Source organism: Capricornis sumatraensis, chromosome 15 (assembly GCF_032405125.1).
Source record: "Capricornis sumatraensis isolate serow.1 chromosome 15, serow.2, whole genome shotgun sequence".
Lineage (NCBI taxonomy): Eukaryota > Metazoa > Chordata > Mammalia > Artiodactyla > Bovidae > Capricornis > Capricornis sumatraensis.
The window spans coordinates 14,301,765-14,320,842 of NC_091083.1; the positions used below are offsets into that span (position 1 = coordinate 14,301,765).

Below are 19,078 nucleotides of genomic sequence, written 5' to 3' on the forward strand. Positions count from 1 at the left end.
CCCGGTCAACATCACTCATGCCTCTATCCTCAGGTTAATGACCACGAGAGGAAAATGGAGGTGACGAAAAGGGCCTTTGCAGAGGAGAGGAGGCAGCTGGAGCGGGCCTTCCAGCTCGAGGTTGGCGTGCTGCAGGGTCAGAAGGCCGAGCTGGCGACGCTGCAGGCGGAGTCGCAGGAGGTGGTCCGAGGCCTGCGGGAGCAACTGCAGAGAAGGGCAGAGCTGGAGCGGGGCCATGCGCACCGCCTCAGCCAGGAGAGAGCACGGCTGCAGGAGGCGCTCCAGAGGCTCAGGTCTGCCACCCCAGCCTTGAGGGATCTCGGGTCCAGGGTATTGCTGAGAACCCAGATTTGAAATTGAATTTGGGCAGATTGCTCAGAGTCACAAGTATGTGTAACCTGAGTGGTGAGCCCTGAAAGCGCAGATTATTTTACACAGGTTCTGACTTTTCTTTCAGCCACACTGTGTGCATGGCATGAGAGAGCTTAGTTCCCTCACCAGGGATCGAACCTGTGCCCCTGTGGTGGACGCATGGAGTCTTCACCGCTGGACTGCCAGGGAAGTCCCAAGGAGTCTGACTTTAAAAACAGTCTCCCTCATCTGTCATCTCGTGGCTCCTGAGGAGGTGGATGAAAGGCCTAAATGCCCCCAAATAATGGGAAAGGCCTTTAGTTTGGGTTAGTGGAGTTCTTGAAAGAATCTGAGATTTGTGGGAAAAGGAGAGAAAAGGTTTATTTGGAAAACTGGAACATGATCTTCTGTGCTAGAGAAGAAGGGCCCACATGCCCATCCTCCGGGCCCCACTAGGAAGCTGAGGGGCTGGAGAGGCCTGAGGGGAGGCTAAAGGGGGGGAGGCGGTCCGTAAGCCGGTGATGGAGCGTCAGGTATGTAGCCTGGCCCTCCTCCCGGGCCCCCCTGGGGCCCAGGCCAGCACCCACTCCATCTCAGGAGCCCAGGCCTCTAGAAGGTCTTTTCCAGGAGCCTCCCAGCACCACTCAGGAGATGACCCGGGTGACTGCAGGCAGGCACAGCTGTGTGTTGTGGTTGTGCTCTCCGCACATTGTGTTTTGGCCCCATGAGTACCCACACAGCACTCCCGCAAGCTCCCCGTGTCCTGTGGAGAGAGAGGCTTCGTGAGCTGTTGTGTCCCTTGTCTGGGCAGAGGACACTGGCTCACCGCACACGCAGGTGTGTCCGGCTGAGGCGCCAGCTCCTGCCCTCAGGGTGACCATGGCATGTTGCTTCACCGGAAAACAGATCCCGTGGGATTTATGATAAGCCAAGGAGTAAGTGTCAGCGCACCTCCCGGCTTGAGAAGGAAAATAGTGGCGCAGCCAGTGGCCCCAGGCTCTGTACCCAGACCCCCCGCACTTCCCCCCGAGGCGCCTGGACTGTTTATCACCCTCTAGACCTTGCTCTAGGCCTCTGCCTCAGACGCGCCGATCCCCTAATGATGTGGAGCCTCGGTCGTGGTGGGCTGACTTCTGAATTCCCTGCTCCATGAAGCAGAGGTGGTGCTGGGCCCCACAAGTGGCAGAGAGCCTCAGGTGAACGTGTGGGCCCACTGCTGCAATTGCGGCTACGATCGAAGGCTGGTCTTGGGCCCAGTGGACCTGCGAGTCCACATCAGGCCCCGGCACACTTGGGGGCCTTCCGTGCGGGATCAGCCCAGCGGCCACACGCCCTCTCTGCCATCTGTCTTGGGCACTTCCTCTGGACAGGCACAAGAGCCCAGTGCTGTCCTGATCCTCCACCCAGCCCCCGGGCCCGGCGGGCTGTGCTGGGCCTCTCTCTGCTTCTCCTGACTTGCAGCACGCCTTGGCTTGTTGGCCCCACAGCTAACGTCACAGTTCCAGTCTCAGTGGTGTCTGGATCATTGGACAGGGTTTCCCGGGGTGCAGCCGGGAGTGAGACAGGTGTTTGCAGCTTTTGGCCCCAGAGTGGTGGGTGGAGAAGGCTCCATTCTCCGGCATCTGTAACCCTTGTTACAGGTCTGTTCAGGTCTTATGTTTCCTCCTGGGTCTGTCTCGGTAGATTGTTTCAAGGCATTTGGACATGGCCATTTTTCAAATCTCCAGACCAGGCGTTTTACTGAATGGTCCTCCACTTGGATGTGTGGTTAGATGCCTTCTTTATGGGACCATCTTCTTCACTCTGATGTGTGGCCTTTCATGAAACTGTCTTTGGAGTACATTCCGTCAGTTTTCCTTATCTGAAAATGTCTCAGCTTCTCTCCCATTTCTGAAGGCTGGTCTTCCTAGGAGCACAAACCTTGATGTGCAGTTGAAGGCTGCCCTCTGCCCTCTGACCTGGGCAGGCTGCTCTGTGTGAGCATCCATTTTCCATTGCTGCGGTGATGAGTTACCAGGAAGTCAGAGGCTTAAAGCATCATAACTTAAGATTCCACGGTGCTTGAGCCTGGAAATCAGAAGTGCCTATGACTGGGCGAGAGTCTCTGTACTGGCAGCCGCCTTCCTTTCTAGAAGCTTGGGAGGAAACCTGCAGGCTTCCCATTCTTGATCCACACCCTCCTCTAACGCCAGCAGTGACTGGTTGGTCCTCCTCGCACTCCATCCCGACTCCCAGTCTTCTGCCTGCTCTTCCACAGTGGAGGGCCCTAGTGGACAGTCTAGGACACTCTTCCATCTAAGGGCAGTGAATTAGCAGCTTTAATTCTGTGTGTTGCGTTGATTCCCCTTTGCTATGAAATAGCACATTTGCAGGTTCTGGATGCAGACGTCTTTTAGAGGCTGTTATTCTGTCCCCACAGGAGGTGATCTGAGTTGTGTCCTCTGGTTGCTGTTAGCATCTCCATCTTTTGTGGTTTTTCTTTGGTGTATTTATGTGTGTATTTCTTTCATTTTAACTTTTTATTGAAGTGTTACATGCACACACACAAAAATTCACACATGTATACAGTTGGAAGAATTGATGAACTGGACACATCTGTGTCACCAGCACCCAGAACATGTCCTCCAGGGTCACTGTTCCAAGTCAGGATAGTGGTAACCCCTGGGGGAGCTCTGGGTAACCCCATTGTTTGTTCTCGGTGCTGGTGTTCCTAAGAATGGAATTGTTGAGTCGTAGGGCATAGGTACTGTTTTCTTTTTATTTACTGCACTTAAAAATTATGCCTGCTGAATATATAGATTTGTGTCCTATGAAAATCTTTCAGATATTCTTTGTAAAATATTGCCTCTCCCCTCAGTGGCCTTTTCAGCTGGATGTATGATATTAGATCTTTTCACTTTTCCTCCTTTTCTTTAACTCTCTTCCATTTCTTCCATCTTCTTTTCTGTACATGGCACGTTCTGGGTACTTTTTCATATTTCTGTGTTCCAGGTCAGTGATTTTTTCTTCAGCGATATCTAATCTACCAGTGAGCTTTTATTTTGACATTGATTTTTTTTTTTTCATTTTCTAACATTCTATTTGGTCCTGCGTGATCATTTCTGATAGCTTCTTGTTGCTTGCTTGTCCATTTTTTATTTCCATCTTTTATTTAAGTAAACATTTAATAATATTTATCCCAAGTTTGTGTCTGATAATTCCAGTATCTGGGATCTGATTCTGTTGTTTTGGCTTCTTCTGACTTTCATCAGTGGTCCTTTCCCACATACGTTGTGGTGACCTTTGGTTGTGAGCTCATGTTCACATGATGTTTATCGCTGGGACTCTTGAGAGCTATAGTAGAGGGTTCTCCCTGCAGAAAGGATGTGTTTTGCTTTTGCCAAGAAGACTTGGGGGCTCTTAATCTGAGACCACTTAACCTCTTCCAGGGAACCCGCCCAGCACACGCGCCCCTGGTGTGGTTTCTCTGGTGTAGGTGTTGGCCTTAGGATAACGCTCAGGGCAACCCCATTTTGTGTTGCTTAATGCTCACAGCTCTGGTTTCAGCATTCAGGTTTTTGTTGAAGGCCCCTGGAGGTTTCTGTAACCTTCTGTGAGGATGCCACACCTTAGATAATCAGCTCTGCACAGGCTCTGGTTATCTGGTGAATGTAGAGGACTGGGATAAGGCAACCGCCGTCTTACTGGAGGTCCAGGAAACTGGAAGCAGAACCCCCATCCCCTGCTGCCACCCAAATGCACACACACACCTGCCTCGAATCAATTTTGTTTTCCATCCAGGAGCCTGAATAACAGTTCAAAACACAGACCTCATTTGAGATCACTCTCCTCATTGAAACCCTTCACTTCTTTTAAAATTCCATTGACTTCTGTGTCTTAATTTTTCTCTAGTTCCTCATGAGAAAAATGAAATCATACTTATGCTTATGAAGGAGATACTTATGCTTGATATTATAAGAATAATATATTAAACATATGAGGTCATGTGCTTTGAGTACTTTTAGATTGAAAAAATCAGAAGCTAATGCCAGGTAGAAACCTAATGCTTAGGGGAATAAATGTCAGTGACACCAGCACATATTAAGGGTAGATTTTCTGGGCAGCAGGCATGGGTTTCAAGCTGCCTCCCCGTGATCTTTATTGGTTAGTTGCTCATCTGTTCCACATCAATGGAGTTACCTTCCATGGAGACTAAGAGCATCAGAAGCCAAGGGCTTCAGGCAGACTTGGCCTGGGCAGCCTCTGTCAGTACTTGCTTTCCCCTCCTGAAGGTTCCACATTGCATCGGATCACCCTCTGTCCGCTGACACGGGCATCTTTCCAGTTTCCTCTACTGGGGTCCAGCCCCAGCAGGATCCAGGGGTTCCCTCAGGATGGATGGAGTAGGCGAGAGAGAGAGAGAGAGAAAGAGAGAGACAGGGAGACCAAGCTTAGGTGGAACAGGTCTGGTCTGTAACTTTATTTTTAAAAAGAGCTTTTATACCTTGGGTGGTACATAGAGGGGAATGGAAGATGCAGAGTCGTGCAGGGTCAGCAGTTCTGACCCTGATCGAAACCAGGCTTTCTTTCTGCATACCTTTCCATATACAAAAGTCGTATGTGATTTACATCATCTTCTGGCCTGGAGGCCTGTTAACAGTTTATGACCCATTTTTCTGATAAAGGTTTGTCAACCAGAAAACTTATTTTCTCTAAAAGTGTTTTTTCTAAAGTCTGGCGCCACTCTCAGAAAGTACTAAATAAAGTTACATTCCTATGCGGCAAAGGTGCAGTGGGTTATAACAAAGAAAAAACTTATTAACTCAAAGGTCTAATGTTGCTAACACCAAGGCTACTACTTATTTTCCCTACATACCAACTATATTAACTAATATACTCCCAGGCACACAATGGGTAAGGGATATGGGAAGTTGGCAGCAAGCTTTGGCTCAACAATGAAATCCTTCATCAGCACTATTCTAATAATTTTTACTCCTCGAAGGGCTCTATGCCTATTAAAACTTTAGAATGTTTAGGTTCCCCTGCCTTTCATGGTTGGGAAGTTGTGAACAATCATGTGCGTTAGTTGTAAGAGTGTGGATAAACCTGCCACACAAGTTAGAATGCTAACAGAGGGGTTTGAATTGAAATATTCCTTTCATGCCCAGGAGACTTATCAACTAGAGCCCTCAGTTGATTTTCTCCAGAGAAAGGTGGTCAGGGATAGCCCCCTGGTAATGCCAAAGGAGTTGGTGAAAGGCATAATACAGTAAACAGTAGGCAGACAGATTTTGGTGTCGGGGTAGATGCTTGAGCCGGTCCGGGGAGTCCCTCGAGTCCTGATCCGCCTTGCCTGTCAGGTCTCTCCTCGTGACCTTGTCCTGGGTGGGATCTTGTGTGCTGGCTCCTGGCATTCCTCCAGTGCTGACCTCAGGGTGTAGGATAGGGGGCACTCCCCATAGGATTCAGCTTCCTGAGTCCTTGTGTTCCTCAGCTTTGTGCTCGGGGTCCCTGGGGGGGATTTCCTTGCAACAACTCCATGAGGACTCTCACCCAGCATCTTGCATCGGTGCCAGCTGTGAGCACGCTGACATTTCAGTGAAGGTGTAAGGAGATGCAGGAATGGGCCAGCTGTAAACACAGAGAACCAAGGTGCCGAATACTTTAGTCACTGGCTAAGAAAACTTTTAGGAGCTAAGAAAACTGTTTTTCTGTAGCTTTTCTCTTGGGAGATGCAAACCAGAGCAGGTTAACACTGGATACAGGAAGGGACTGGTGCCCTGCGTCCCCATCCAGGGAAGGAAAGTGTGGCTAGGGGTCATTGCAAGACCAGACTCTGTCGGGTGACCAGCTCCTGGGATTCCCACTCTTCTTTCTTTTTAATTTGTTATCCAGAATCAAGTTGGAAAAGCTTTCTGAAGAAAACACTCTGTTGAAAAATGAGCTGGGGAGGATCCGACAAGAGCTTGAAGCTTCAGAAAGGACAGAGGCTGCACAGAGGTAAGGGCCAGCTCAGTGGTCCCACCCCAGCCACCCATCCCGGACACGGTTCGCTCATCATAGAAGAAGCTCAGAAGGCATTACTGTAGATAGTGGGACATGTTCACAGATAACCCATATTCCAGGAACAGTCAGCAGAGAACTGTGCTGCCCTCCGACCAGCCTTGATAGGCACAGGAGGGCTCAGGCGTCCTACAGAATACTCCATAGCGTGCTCAAGGGTCAGAGGAGGCATCCTGCATCCCTGTAGGGGCAAGAGGGCCTCTTACAACCTTCCTGGGCCAGTAGAATCTGTTTGTTCTTGTCCTGATGATGATTTCAGCTGTGCTTTTGTCCAAGGTTCATTCCTGGTCTATGGATTTCAGTGTGTCAGATTCAGGGGTCTAGCGCAGGGGCCTGAGCACTGAGGCAGGAGCTGTGTGTATTGCAGAGGATACTTGTCGTTAGATTTCAGCTTTCACTATCAGAGCCTCATAAGAAGGGTTTGGCTTTTTTTTTTTTTTTTTAATACAAATAAGCTCAGCTCTAAACTGCTGAGAATGTGGTATTGATTTGATAAAAGTGCCGGACGATTAAAGTGTGGAATCCAGAGTGGATAGTCACCCAGCGATCACTGTTACATTACAGCAATTCTGAAATCCGAAAGGTTTCTTCCCTCCAGGAACCATTTTCCTTAGGTTTGGTGTTGGGACCCTTTTGACAGCAGACGTCGGCAAATGCAAGGCTGTGTTGATCGTTTCGCTTCTGGATGTGAAGAGCACTCCCACGTGCTGGAGAGAGATTAACATGTGCTGTGCAACTGAGGAATGTTGTGGAGGGTTTGTTCTTACAGTGCTGGCAGGGTTCCTCTGGTTCCCAGGCTGGGATCCAGTTGGACCAGTAACAATAACAGTGCAGGACAGTGACAGACCAGTGGCTGTAGGGTATCGAGAGCAGGTGTACAAACCAGCCAGCACAGTGACCACGGTGAGCAATGACTCATCAGTGATACTGTTAACTTTGCTTCTTCAACAGGAAGGAAATTGAGGTCTTAAGGAGAGACAAGGAAAAGGCCTGCTCTGAGATGGAAGAGCTCTGCACACAGGTTAAGTATTGACACCTGGTGTGAAACGGATGCACCACCCCCTCCCTTTTCTATTGTTTTGAAATAATCTCAAACTTACAGAAAGGAAACACAGAACATTTTTATGGAAGTTAGAAGAGTTGCTGGCCCATCAGCCCCCCCCCACTCCAAGTTGGGGGATCAGTGTGGATAATGACGGGTTGTGGCCCCGTCAGCTGCAGCCAGGACCTCGTGTGGCTTCAGTCTGCCTTTCCTTGTTCTTAGGACCTGGTGCTTTTGAAGGTGATAAGCAGTTGTTTTGGTGTGTCTAGAACTTCCTTAGAATTGGATTCAGATTATGTGGAAATATCCTCTTCTCATTCCATCCTGTCCAGGGACACAAGCTTTAGTGACGTCCTTAGATTCTTGGTCAGGTGGTGTCGGCCAGGCTTCTTCACAAAGTTACTTTCCCCTTGGTTATTCCTGAACATTTTATGGGAAAATCCTTTGAGATGATGTGAATGTCCTGTTCTTCATCAAACTCTCACCCAGTTGTTCCTCCTGTTTATTTAATGGGTTATAATATGTTACCATCAGTATTTATTTTCATGCTCAAGTGTCCCAGGTTTGGCTATAAGAGCCCCCTCGTGGTGAGTTCTGGTCATTATTTGAGCACTTCCTTACTTTCTAGTGTCCCATGATATTCCAGGTTCATCTGGTACTTCCCTTGCCCCAACCCTGGAAGCAGCCACTTCTCCAAGGAATCCTTGGTGACTTTTAGCTCAGAATGGTACTTGGAGACCAAGATTTGGGTACTGGGGGTGCTCACGGCTCCGGGGTCATCACTATGTCCAAATACAGTTAGTGCATGGAACTAGGGAGTGTATATTTATTATGCTCACATGCACGTGGTTTCAGGTATATTTATTTGTACACCTCTCTACCAAAAATCATAAATTCAAACTGCAGTTCCAATATCACAGGGATGATTCTAGCTTTCTCTCTATTTATCACTTACGCCTCTAGCAGTGGAAAGCCTGGTCTCCATCATCCTCAGTGGATGGACTTTCTGTGTGATCAGGCCCCTTCAGCCTGCACGTGAATGCCCTTCTCACTGCTCAGCACTGGCCACCACACTGGTCTCCCTTTGTAACACGAATAAATGCTTTCTGCACTTGGTCTCACTTACTGGCTTTTGTACCGAAGCACACAGCTTGGAGGGCTTCCCTTGTGACTCAGCTGCTAAAGAATCCGCCTGTAGTGCGGGAGACCTGGCTTTGGTCCCTGGGTTGGGAAGATCCCCTGGAGAAGGGAAAGGCTACCTACTCTGGTATGCTGGCCTAGAGGATTCCATGAACTATATATAGTCCATGGGGTCACAGAGAGTTGGGCACGACTGAGCTTCTTTCATTTCACTTCACACAGCTTGGATGTGGCATTCTTTTTTTTTTTTTTTTTAATTTTTTTAAAAATTGAAATTATTACTGATAATTGCAGGCTCACATAAATTACAGAGAAACACGCTTTGTCCAGTTTCCCCAGTGGTCACGTTTTATGAAACTTTAGTGTCTGTGTTAGTATGCTAGGGCTGCCATAGCAAAGCACCAGAGACTGAGGGGCTCATACAGCAGAAGTTTATTTCCTCCCAGTGCTCGGAGTTAGAAGCTCAGGTCAGGGCGGGGCTGGCTTCTTCTGAGGCCTCTCTCTGGTCTGTACACAACTGTCCTCCCCGTGTCCTCACATGGTCCTCCTTCAGATGTGTCTGTGTCGTCACCTCTTATTAGGGCACCATCATACTGCACTCACACGACCTCATTTTACCTTAATCACCTCTTTCAAGACCCCATCTCCAACTGCAGTCCCTCTGTACAGGATTGGAAGTTTGGGCTTCAACGTGTGAATTGGGGTGTGAGGGGGCGCAAGTCAGCCCTTAATGAGCATCGCAGTCAAGCTATTGACATTGATGCAGTCCGTAGGTCTTACTTCCCCAGTTTGGGGGGGGGGGGTGTTCTTTTTCTTGGGGGAGGGGGCTTCGTGGCCCCGCAGCACATGGCATTCTTAGTTCCCCAGCCAGGGATGGAACGGAGTGTCCTGCCTCGGAAGGCAGCTTCTTAACCACGGGACCACTCAGGAAGTCCACGTGCTTCCGCAGCTTTGCTTCTGTTCCCATGTGGGTGTCAGGTCTACATGGTCTTATCCCCTGGGCAGGTTCATGTCTCCACAGCCCAGCTGCAGCTCCACAAGGTCCTGCATATCGTTCATTCACAGCTACATCCGCCACCTGTCTTTCTGCCCTCCTATCCCAGCCCCACCACCACCCTTACGGCAGAAAACAAAGAGGGACTGAAGAGCCTCTTGATGAAGGTGACAGAGGACAGCCAAACTTGTACCATTTCACCAGTGACACACAAGGAACCACACCGAACGAGCTCTCTGGGACTGCCTCTCCTCACACAGCACGGCTCCCTGCTGTGCGTCCACAGTTAGTTTCTTCCTGTCACTGGATGGCATTCCAAGGCGTTAACGTCCCACAGCTCGTCTTCAGTTCAGTTCAGTCGCTCAGTCGTGTCCGACTCCTTGCGACCCTGTGGACTGTGGCACGCCAGCCTTCCTGTCCATCACCAACTCCTGGAGCTTACTCAAACTCATGTCCATTGCGTCAGTGATGCCTTCCAACCCTCTCATCCTCTGTCATCCCCTTCTGCTCCTGCCTTCAGTCTTTCCCAGCATCAGAGTCTTTTCCAATGAGTCAGTTCTTCACACCAGGTGGCCAAAGTATTGGAGCTTCAGCATCAGTCCCTCCAATGAATATTCAGGACTGATTTCCTTTAGGATGGACTGGTTGGATCTCCTTGCTGTCCAAGGGACTCTCAAGAGTCTTCTCCAATACCACAGTTCAAAAGCATCAATTGTTCAGCGCTCAACTTTCTTTATAGTCCAACTCTCACATCCATACATGACCACTAGGAAAACCATAGCTTTGACTAGATGGACCTTTGTCAGCTTTTTGACATGCTATCTCGGTTGGTCATAGCTTTTCTTCCAAGGAGCAAGTGCCTTTTAATTTCATGGCTACAGTCACCATCTGCAGTGATTTTGGAGCCTACGAAAATAAAGTCTGTCACTGTTTCCATTGTTTTCCCATCTATTTGCCATGAAGTGATGGGACCGGATGCCATGATCTTAGTTTTTTGAATGTTGAGTTTTAAGCCAACTTTTTCACTTTCCTCTTTCACTTTCATCAAGAGGCTCTTCAGTTCCTCTTTGCCTTCTGCCATAAGGGTGGTGTCATCAGCGTATCTGAGGTGATTGATATTTCTCTCGGCAATCTTGATTCCAGCTTGTGCTTCATCCAGCCTGGCATTTTGCATGATGTACTCTGCATATAAGTTAAATAAGCAGGGTGACAATATACAGCCTTGACATACTCCTTTCCCAGTTTGGAACCAGCTTGTCTTACTGCTCGCCTTTTAAAGGATGGCTGGGTGATTCCAGTGTTGGGCTGTCACAGAAGCTGCAGTGAACATTCCCAGGCAGGTCTTTGTGTGGATGGTCTTTGTTTCACGGGATAGATGCCCAGGAGAGCAATCGCTGTTCTGTACAGCAGTTGCATGTCTAGTTTCATATGAAACTGCCCAGCCGTTTTCCAGAGCAGCTACTGAGGGTTTCTGTTCCCGCCAGCGGTGCATGCTCGGTCCAGCTGCCCCACATCCTTGCCCACACTTGGTGTTGTCACTCTCGTTTTAGCCAGTCCAGTGAGGGACACTGAGTCAGAACAGCTGGAGGGGGCTGCAGTGGGCTATCCCCTTCCCCTCGCTGGTTCCGACCTGGTAAAGAAGGAGGTTTCCCTTTGTGGGCAGAGAACAGAACGCTCTGTGTACTGCAGAACAGTCGCAGTCCTAGTCTACTCAGGCTCCATACAGAATGCCACAAGCAGGCGGCTTAAACTACAGGGTTTATTGTCCCAAGGTTCCTAAGGCCACAATCAAGGCAGGACTGGCTTGGTTCCCATGAGGCCCTTCCAGGCTTGTGGGGAGCCCCCTCTCACTGTGTCTTCTTATAAAGTCACTTTCCCATTGGATTAGGACCCCACCTTGCGAGCACATTTAACCTTAATTACCTGCTAGCAGCCTTGTCTCCAGACAGTGGTGACTTTGTGGACCCGGTTCTACCCACAGCAGCCACCTTGTTTAGGCCTCCAGCCTTTGGCTCCTGGTGAGCTGTGACGCTCTTTGCCTGTCTTTCTTTCTGGTTTTCAGAGCATTGGTTTGCCCTGTGACTTCAGTTCTCTGATGGGCCTCAGAAGAATTGTTGGCTTTCAGCTACTCAGCTTTCTCTTTGTTCTTGTTGGGAGGGGCGGGTAACGACTCCCAAGCTCTTCCCAGGCCAGAGCGGAAATGGTGTTTTGTTTCTCACGTGGGTTTCTGCACGCTCACTGTCAGGACATAGAAACGTAGTGGATTTCCACCTGCCGACCCTGTGTCCTTGCTGAGTTCCCACTCTCTCTGGGAGGGCTTTTATCACCTCTGGTTTCCCAGACACCTGCTGTAGCCTGGAGAGGCCCGCAGTCCCCATCCGCCTCTTCCCACCGCTGCCTGCCTCCCCGAGCCAGGCTGATAAGGTGGGAACACCCACCCTGGCGCGACAGTGATGCATCCGCCTAGCTGTGCATGGACCCTGCTCCGAGGCACCGAGGGCTTCAGACCCTCAGCCTCCAGAGCAGTTGCGAGGGGAAAGCAGAGGAGCAAAGCATGGTCTGTGTGAAGGTGTGTGGCACACGGTTGGAGATGACGAGCTTCCTTGTGTCGCCTGCTGGCCGCTGTTTAGCCCAGGCCACACCGCCAACGTCCAGCACCCACAGGCTGCAAAGTGGGTCATTTCATCAGTGTGCTGTGTCTAATGACAGTGATCAGATTTTTTTAAGAGAATCATGTGCCTCAGGTTTAGCTAGGTTGTTTTTTTTTTTTTTCTTCAACTTGTGTAAGATAATGTCAGAAATAACCGTGGGAGAAATAAGAAAATCATGCCAGTTCTCCAGAGCAGTGATGGGATGTTGATGGGGTGTGAGTGCTCCTGGTGCCCAGCGTGTGTTTCTTGGGGGATGGATCATAGTTCATCCTCTGCCTGGTGGCCTGAGAGCCCATCATTCTGGGGACACTGAGTGAGCACCTCACCCACTAGTTGCTAACAGTAACCCCACCCCAAGCTGTGATGACCAAAATGGTCTCCAAAGATTGCCAAGCATCCCCTGGGGAGAAGAGTGTCCCTGGTTGAGGACCCCTGGGATGCTGCTGGCTTCAAAAAATAACTTTCCGACCTATGTTTTCTCCCTTTTTGTTCCAGAGTCAGAAGTGTAGGGATGAACTGTCCCAGCTCAACCACAGGGTCCTACAGCTCGGAGAGGAGGCCTCTACCCACCAGACCCAAAGTGAGAAGGATCACATCACCGTCCAGCTGCTGACACACAGACTGGAGGAGGCCGTGCTCCGGGAGGAGCTGCAGGTGAATGGCGGGCGGGTCAGGGAGGGGCAGGCAGCCTGGCCTAAAACACCAGGGACAGCCCTGACGTGCCTGCAGGTAAAGCAAGGGGCTTCACAAGCAAGCCCTGAAAAATGTGTGAACTTTTAGCAGCTTTTGCAAAGCCTGGTACCTCTAGAGAAAGTAACAGAAAGGAATTAAATCCTGATGATAGGAGCCTAAATTGGGATGACCTCTCCAGAGGTCATTATGGCAAAACATACATCAAGAGTGGTCAAGAACATTGGTGTGCTCCGACTTCATGATTCTGCTGTGGGAACTTTACTGAACATTGTGTATGGACTTAGCTGGGTGTATTTTCATTGCTCTGGTGTTTATAATAGCACAACAGAATTGGAATCAGCTTTGAAACATCAGCTGTATTGACTAAGTCAGTAAATTATGGTGCTGCCATTAAAAACCACGTTTTTGAATGGTGTCTGATGCTCTGACATTATAAGAGAGGAAGCGTGGCCTGCGATGTCGTGGTGGCAGCATGTGTGTGTGTGTGGAGGAAGGGTCAGGAGATACAGCACGTCGGGTGTGCTGTGATCACGGATGACTTAGATTTGTGATTCTTGTTTTCTGAAGTTTCTGCATTTAGCACGTATCACATTGCTAATGTTCTTCTTATACTTGTGAAACCAACATTTAAAAACAGGGTAACCAAATCCAAAAACTTGAACTTGAACTTGACCACGTGACTCAGGACCGTCAGAGCCTGATACTGGCACAGTCACAGCTGAGAGAGGCCCTTGAAGAGAGTCGGGACCAGGTGGGTGTGCACAGTGCTCCCGGGCTGACGGGGGTCAGCCTCGCCTCTGACAGCCTGCACATCAGAGGGCCGGCCAAGGGCATCGCGGGGCTGGCAGAGGCCACACAGCTAGGCCGAGGACGCAGTCAGGCCCCGTCCAGGGTCAGGTGGAACACGAGTGAACCGTGTGAAGGGCTGTGCCTGTTCCCTCGTGAGGGCAGGCGGCCATAGCAGCACCTCTGGGTGTGCCCTCTGTAGGTGGAGCAGCCAGGGAACACGGAAGGTGGCCTCTGAGGTCCAGGCCGCACCAGCTCCTCGCCCCAGCAGAGCCCGGGAGTCACATGCCTGTGTGCATGTGTGTGGCAGTGCCGCCAATGCCCTGCCCTGCGCTTGTCCAGCACCTGCCAGGCTCAGAGGTGCAGTGGGGGGCAGGCAGGGAGCTCACGGGCTGGGACACACAGATGTGAGCAGAGTGGGCCCAGGAGGGGTGGCGGGTGCCTGCCAGTGAGAGGTGCTGGGACTCAGGGCTGGTTCTTCCGAGGAGCTCGAGCAGGAGGAGAGGGTAGAGGTGACGGTGTGAGGTGCCCTGAGGGCCTCAGGCCCTGGTGGACTCAGACATGGGGTGCACTTGGAGAGCCAGGGTCTGCAGGGGGAAGGGGCTGTGAGAGAGGGTCTCTAAGCCTCATGTCTCTGCTCAGCCTGGCACCAGGTTCCCCACCTGGCCCCTGGTCTGACCCCTGGACTTAGCTGTGGACACCTGGTGTGAGAGGTCACTTCTCAGATGGCCCAGGTTGCAGAAGGGTCTGTCTGCATGTGAGACCCCTCCCTGTCCAAGGTTTTAGGAGGGGCTGGCAGACCCCTGTGGGCCCAGCCCCCCACTGTAGCAGGCACTTTCTCCAAGGTGTCTCTGTGTACTGGGGGCTCCCTTCCCTGTTCATAGTGCAAAAGGAACCTTGAGAAATTGCCAGACTGGTTTGAGCCTTTGAGGTGAAGAAGACAGATCCATCCGTGGGCAGCAGGGCTGGGCTGCCGGAGGCTTCCATGCCTGCTGGGGTGGGGGGATGCCCAGCACTCAGCCGCTGTCACAGGTAGGAGCAGCTGCTGTGAGGCAGCTGGTGTCACATTTGGTGAGTTATATGAGGACCCCTGAAACATGCCTGGATGAAAGTGTGCAGAGGGAAGTAAGGCGCTTACAGGGCATCTAGGGACCATCGGGGGTGCAGAGGTGAGGGTGCATCCAGAGCCGTGGGGAGGGAGTGGTCTTGAGGTCACAGGGCCAGCCGGGGAGCCAGGCGTCAAAGAGGGCGCTTACACAGCCGGCATCCCGGGGTGCTGTGGGAGGGGCACCTGCACCGGCCTCTCTGTGGTATCGGGTCCTTGTTGCGTAGCAACCAAGCACCCAGGAAGGGCAGCAGCACCCAGGCTGCTGAGCACTGCGCCGGGGGTTTCCTTAGCATCACTGCCGCACATTTGGCCGGGCCAGTCTGGATTCAGGGTGGAGAGATCCGCCATCATCTGAGGGGCTCACTGCCCCACCCCAGCACCCAGAACACGGAGGCCCTGGCTTCCTGGCTGCAGGGGCCCCGCTTCTCTTCTGGGGACATCCTGCCTTCTCAAGTGGCAGTCAAGCAGGGCTCTCCAGAGCAGGCCCACCCTCCACCCACACCTTGCTTTACAAGGAGGGCCTCAGGGGCACTCAGCTGGGCCGTGCTGAAGTACTGCCTGGCCAAGCTGTGGTCAGGCTTCAGAGCTAAGCACTGCATCGGCTGCAGGAGGCAGCAAGGTGCGCAGGCAGGTGTGCAGGACTCAGACCTGGGCTGGAGTGACTGCACAGTGATCATCTGAAGCTCTAAAGCCATGGAGAGGTGGCTGCATCTGGTGGAGGGTGTGTGAGAACTTTCCTCCCCTCTCTTCATCCCAGGAGCATGGCGGCTGCTCCGCTGGACCTGTGTGTGTGGTGTGCTTCTGGGGGTCTGTCCAGGGAAACTGCCCGGGGTGGCCCCTCAGACATGTGGTGACACAGGCCAGTGAGGGAGTGGGGCTGTGGCTCACAGTTTCACCCCTGCCTGGGGTGGCCAGTGCCCTCCTCCCCTGCTGGCCCTCAGCAGGGCCCCTGGTAGAGCTGCCGCCTCTCCCATCCACGGGGTCTCAGAGGGCAGTTCTGTGTGCTCCAGACGAGGCTGCCGGAGCCCGTGGTGTAAACGGTGTTTAAATGGCCTCCCAGGCACTCCATTCAGGGAAAGTGGCCAGGCTCTGGGCAGCCTGGTGCCAGCGATCCTGTGGGTTCTGTGCCCAGGAAGCAGGTGGCCGAGTCCACATCCACACCTCGCCAGATGCTGTGCAACCAACTCCGGGGCCCTGACCACAGCCTGTCTCAGGAGCATGAGCTCTACATTTAGAGGGAGGCTGCTGTACGTGGCTGGTGTGGGTCCCATTACTGAAGGAATTAAACCCAGCAAAGAACCCAGGGGGTAAACAGGACAGAATAACTTTATCCTCCCAGGATCTGGTACAAGGTCACAGGGAGGGCTACAGGCAGGCCTTCCAGGCTCTCAGGGTACAGAAACACCCCTGAATGGACTTTGTGTTAGTCGCTCAGTCCCATCCGATTCTTTGCAACCCCATTGACTTTAGCCTGCCAAGCTCCTTTGTCCGTGGGATTCTCCAGGCAAGAATATTCCAGTGGGTTGCCATGCCCTTCTCCAGGGGATCTTCCCAACACAGGGACCAAATCCACGTATCCTGTGTTCCTGCATTGCAGGCGGATTCTTTACCGTCTGAACTATCAGGAAATGGAGTGTGGGCATCAGATAAACGGACTCTTTAGAAATCGTGGGCTCTGCTGGACATGCCCTTCACTTGTGGGGTGGCCTGCCAGGTAGAGATGCAGTGTTCTGTGTCTGGTGGTGACCCTGTAGCTCTGGGCAGTCACTCCACAACCGCTGTGCCTTTTCCCCGGCAGCTGTATGGAGCCACCCAGAGGCTGCGGCTGGCCCGGTCGCAGCACGCCCAGCGGGTGCGGCAGCTGCGGGAGGAGATGGCACAGCTCGTGCCCGCAGGCCGCGTGGCCGAGCTGCAGCGGCTGCTGGAAGGGGAGCGGCGGGGGGCACAGCGGCTCCAGGAGGAGGCCCAGGTGAGTGGGGACCAGGCTCGGGGGCCAGCTAGGGGTGACGGGGAGGGTGAGTAGGCTCTCTGGTGCCAAGGGGAGGACGGCCTGACAGCCCTCCCACTGTGTGGGATGTTTATGGAAGCCATGGGACCCGGCTTCCGCTGGGAGCTGGTGGGCATTGAGCGGCCGATCCTGAAGTTCCCCAGCCTGTTTTCTGGGCTGCGTGTGTCTGTAGCCAGCCACACATGTGACCTGCTTCCAGGTCTGAAAAGTGGTGATAGAAGGGCCACAAGAGAGGGATAGGCAGGGCTAGCTCTTCGGGAGTCCAGGCAGGTGAAAGGTCCTGAGATGGGCTGTGCTTGGCATGTTTAAAAGCAGCAAGGGGTGGGTGCTGGTTGGACAAGAGATCAGCAGTGACAGCACGGACTTGGGGAGCCCTTCTGTGTGGCAGGCTCACATGTAGAAACAGAGTTGCTGCCTTAAAAGGGCAGCAGAACAGTGGCTCAGCACGTGCACTGCGGGGGACTGAATCCTGGCTCCACCACCTGAGCCAAGTGATTTAATTCTCTGTGCTTCCATTTCTTTCAACCTCAGTGGCAGTGGTTCCCACCTCAGAGCAGTCTCTCAGGCATCAGTGAGTGAACACCTCAAAGTGCAAGCCTGGGGAAGCACATTTGGGTCCTCAAAGTTCATGGGTCAGTGGGAGGGTGAGGAGGGGCAGAGGGCTAGGTGCCTTCCTGAGGAAGGAATTTGTGCAAGATTGGAAAGGTGGGTAAAGTCTGACATTTGTAAAACACAAATTCTAACGAAGAACAGCCTTATAGCACGTTGTGCTGGAGATAATCTGTGCTAGGACAGATTATTGACAAAGGAAATTTAGTCAGAGATCCTCTAGAAAGGCCACCATGTTTGGGGAAACTCAACTTTAAGTCATTTAGGATTAAAATCCTAGGACAAAGAGTCTCTTATCTGCTCACACTACAGTGAGAAATACAGCTTTGTGGCTTGTGAGACATTTCTAACCATCCCTCCCTATGGATGAAAGGTTAGCCAGATACTCAGATTTTGTACACTTCAGCTGATTTCCATTCTAAAGTAAATAAGCCTGAGATGATTCTTTTTAAAACGTACCGTGTTGATCTCTGCTGTTGCTGCTGCTGCTCAGTTGCTTCAGTCGTGTCCAACTCTGTGTGACCCCATAGACAACAGCCCACCAGGCTCCCCCGTCCCTGGGAGTCTCCAGGCAAGAGCACTGGAGTGGGGTGCCACTGCCTTCCTGCGTGTTGATCTCTAACCTCCTCTTACTCAGGAAGCGCATGAGAAACAGCTGAAAGCAGCAGAAGAGCGGGTGGAGGAGGTGGAAATGATTTTGAAGAACATGGAAGTGCTCCTCCAAGAGAAAGTGGGTGAGCTGAAGGAACAGGTGAGTGATGGACGCCTCCTTTGGGCGTCCGGGTAGCTGATGAGGGAGACAGGACCCAAGAGGACCCTGCGTCCTGCGGAAGTGCTGAGAAGGGGAGAGGAGGGCAGAGAGAGAGGAGAAAGAGGCCTTGCTGTCCTATGAGGTCTGCTTGGCGCTCCAGGAAGTGAAATGTGAGCATCTGTGGAAATACTTCTCTTCCACAGTGACCGAATGTGGTTTATCTGCAGCGCCCTGAGCCACGGGTCCCCAGTTCGAGTCACTCCATGCAGGCTGCCCGCTCCAGACCCCCACTGCCCACCTGTGTAGCCCCTGCCCTGCTGGCACCACCGCCCTCCAACCTTTTCAGTCCCAGGGTCCTCACTTTCCTTCCCAGCCATCAGAATCCTGGTGACCCCCCTACCCCCCAGTCACTCTTGGTAAAACCTCAACTGCAAGTAAATCTTGAGGCTCCCACATGCTTGGGGGCGCGGGTAGGGGTGGACTGTCCCAACTGCCGCCTTTCCCCCACACCCCTGTCTGGGGGTCCCTTCCGCTCTGCCTCTGGCCCCCAGCCCCTCTCCCCTCCTCTCAGTTGTGACTTGGGCTTGGGTCCCCGTGAGACCAGAAGGTCCCAGAGAAATGGCCGAGCGCTCAGCTCGCCCAGCCCCGCTTCTGCCGCCCCCTCTCCGGTCTCCTCAGCACCGCCTTCCCGAGCCCCGGTCCTCCCAGCGAGTTCTCTGCTGCCTTGACAGGCGCCCCTTCAGAGCTGTCTGCTCCCAGCCGCCCGCCCACCCAGGGGCCCGTCTCACTCTTAAGCGCGGCCCTCCGTGCGGAGCAGAGCTCCCATCGCCCACCCCGCGCCCCGTCTTTTGGGCCGGACAGCTGGGCTCCTCGTCTCCTCTGCCAGCCCCTCAGCAGCAGCAG

The 19,078-nt window shown here is 52.4% G+C and overlaps 1 protein-coding gene across 1 annotated transcript in view; it reads left to right on the forward strand.

The window, feature by feature from the left end:
• The window catches only part of NINL (ninein like), a 60,076-nt gene that overhangs the window by 39,452 nt on the left and 1,546 nt on the right, over positions 1–19,078 (forward strand). The window contains exons 15-21 of the mRNA XM_068987607.1: positions 34–293; positions 6,226–6,330; positions 7,345–7,414; positions 12,716–12,874; positions 13,551–13,664; positions 16,606–16,776; positions 18,062–18,175. Coding sequence (XP_068843708.1) covers positions 34–293; positions 6,226–6,330; positions 7,345–7,414; positions 12,716–12,874; positions 13,551–13,664; positions 16,606–16,776; positions 18,062–18,175 — 993 coding nt within the window. The remainder of the gene's footprint in view (positions 1–33; positions 294–6,225; positions 6,331–7,344; positions 7,415–12,715; positions 12,875–13,550; positions 13,665–16,605; positions 16,777–18,061; positions 18,176–19,078) is intronic.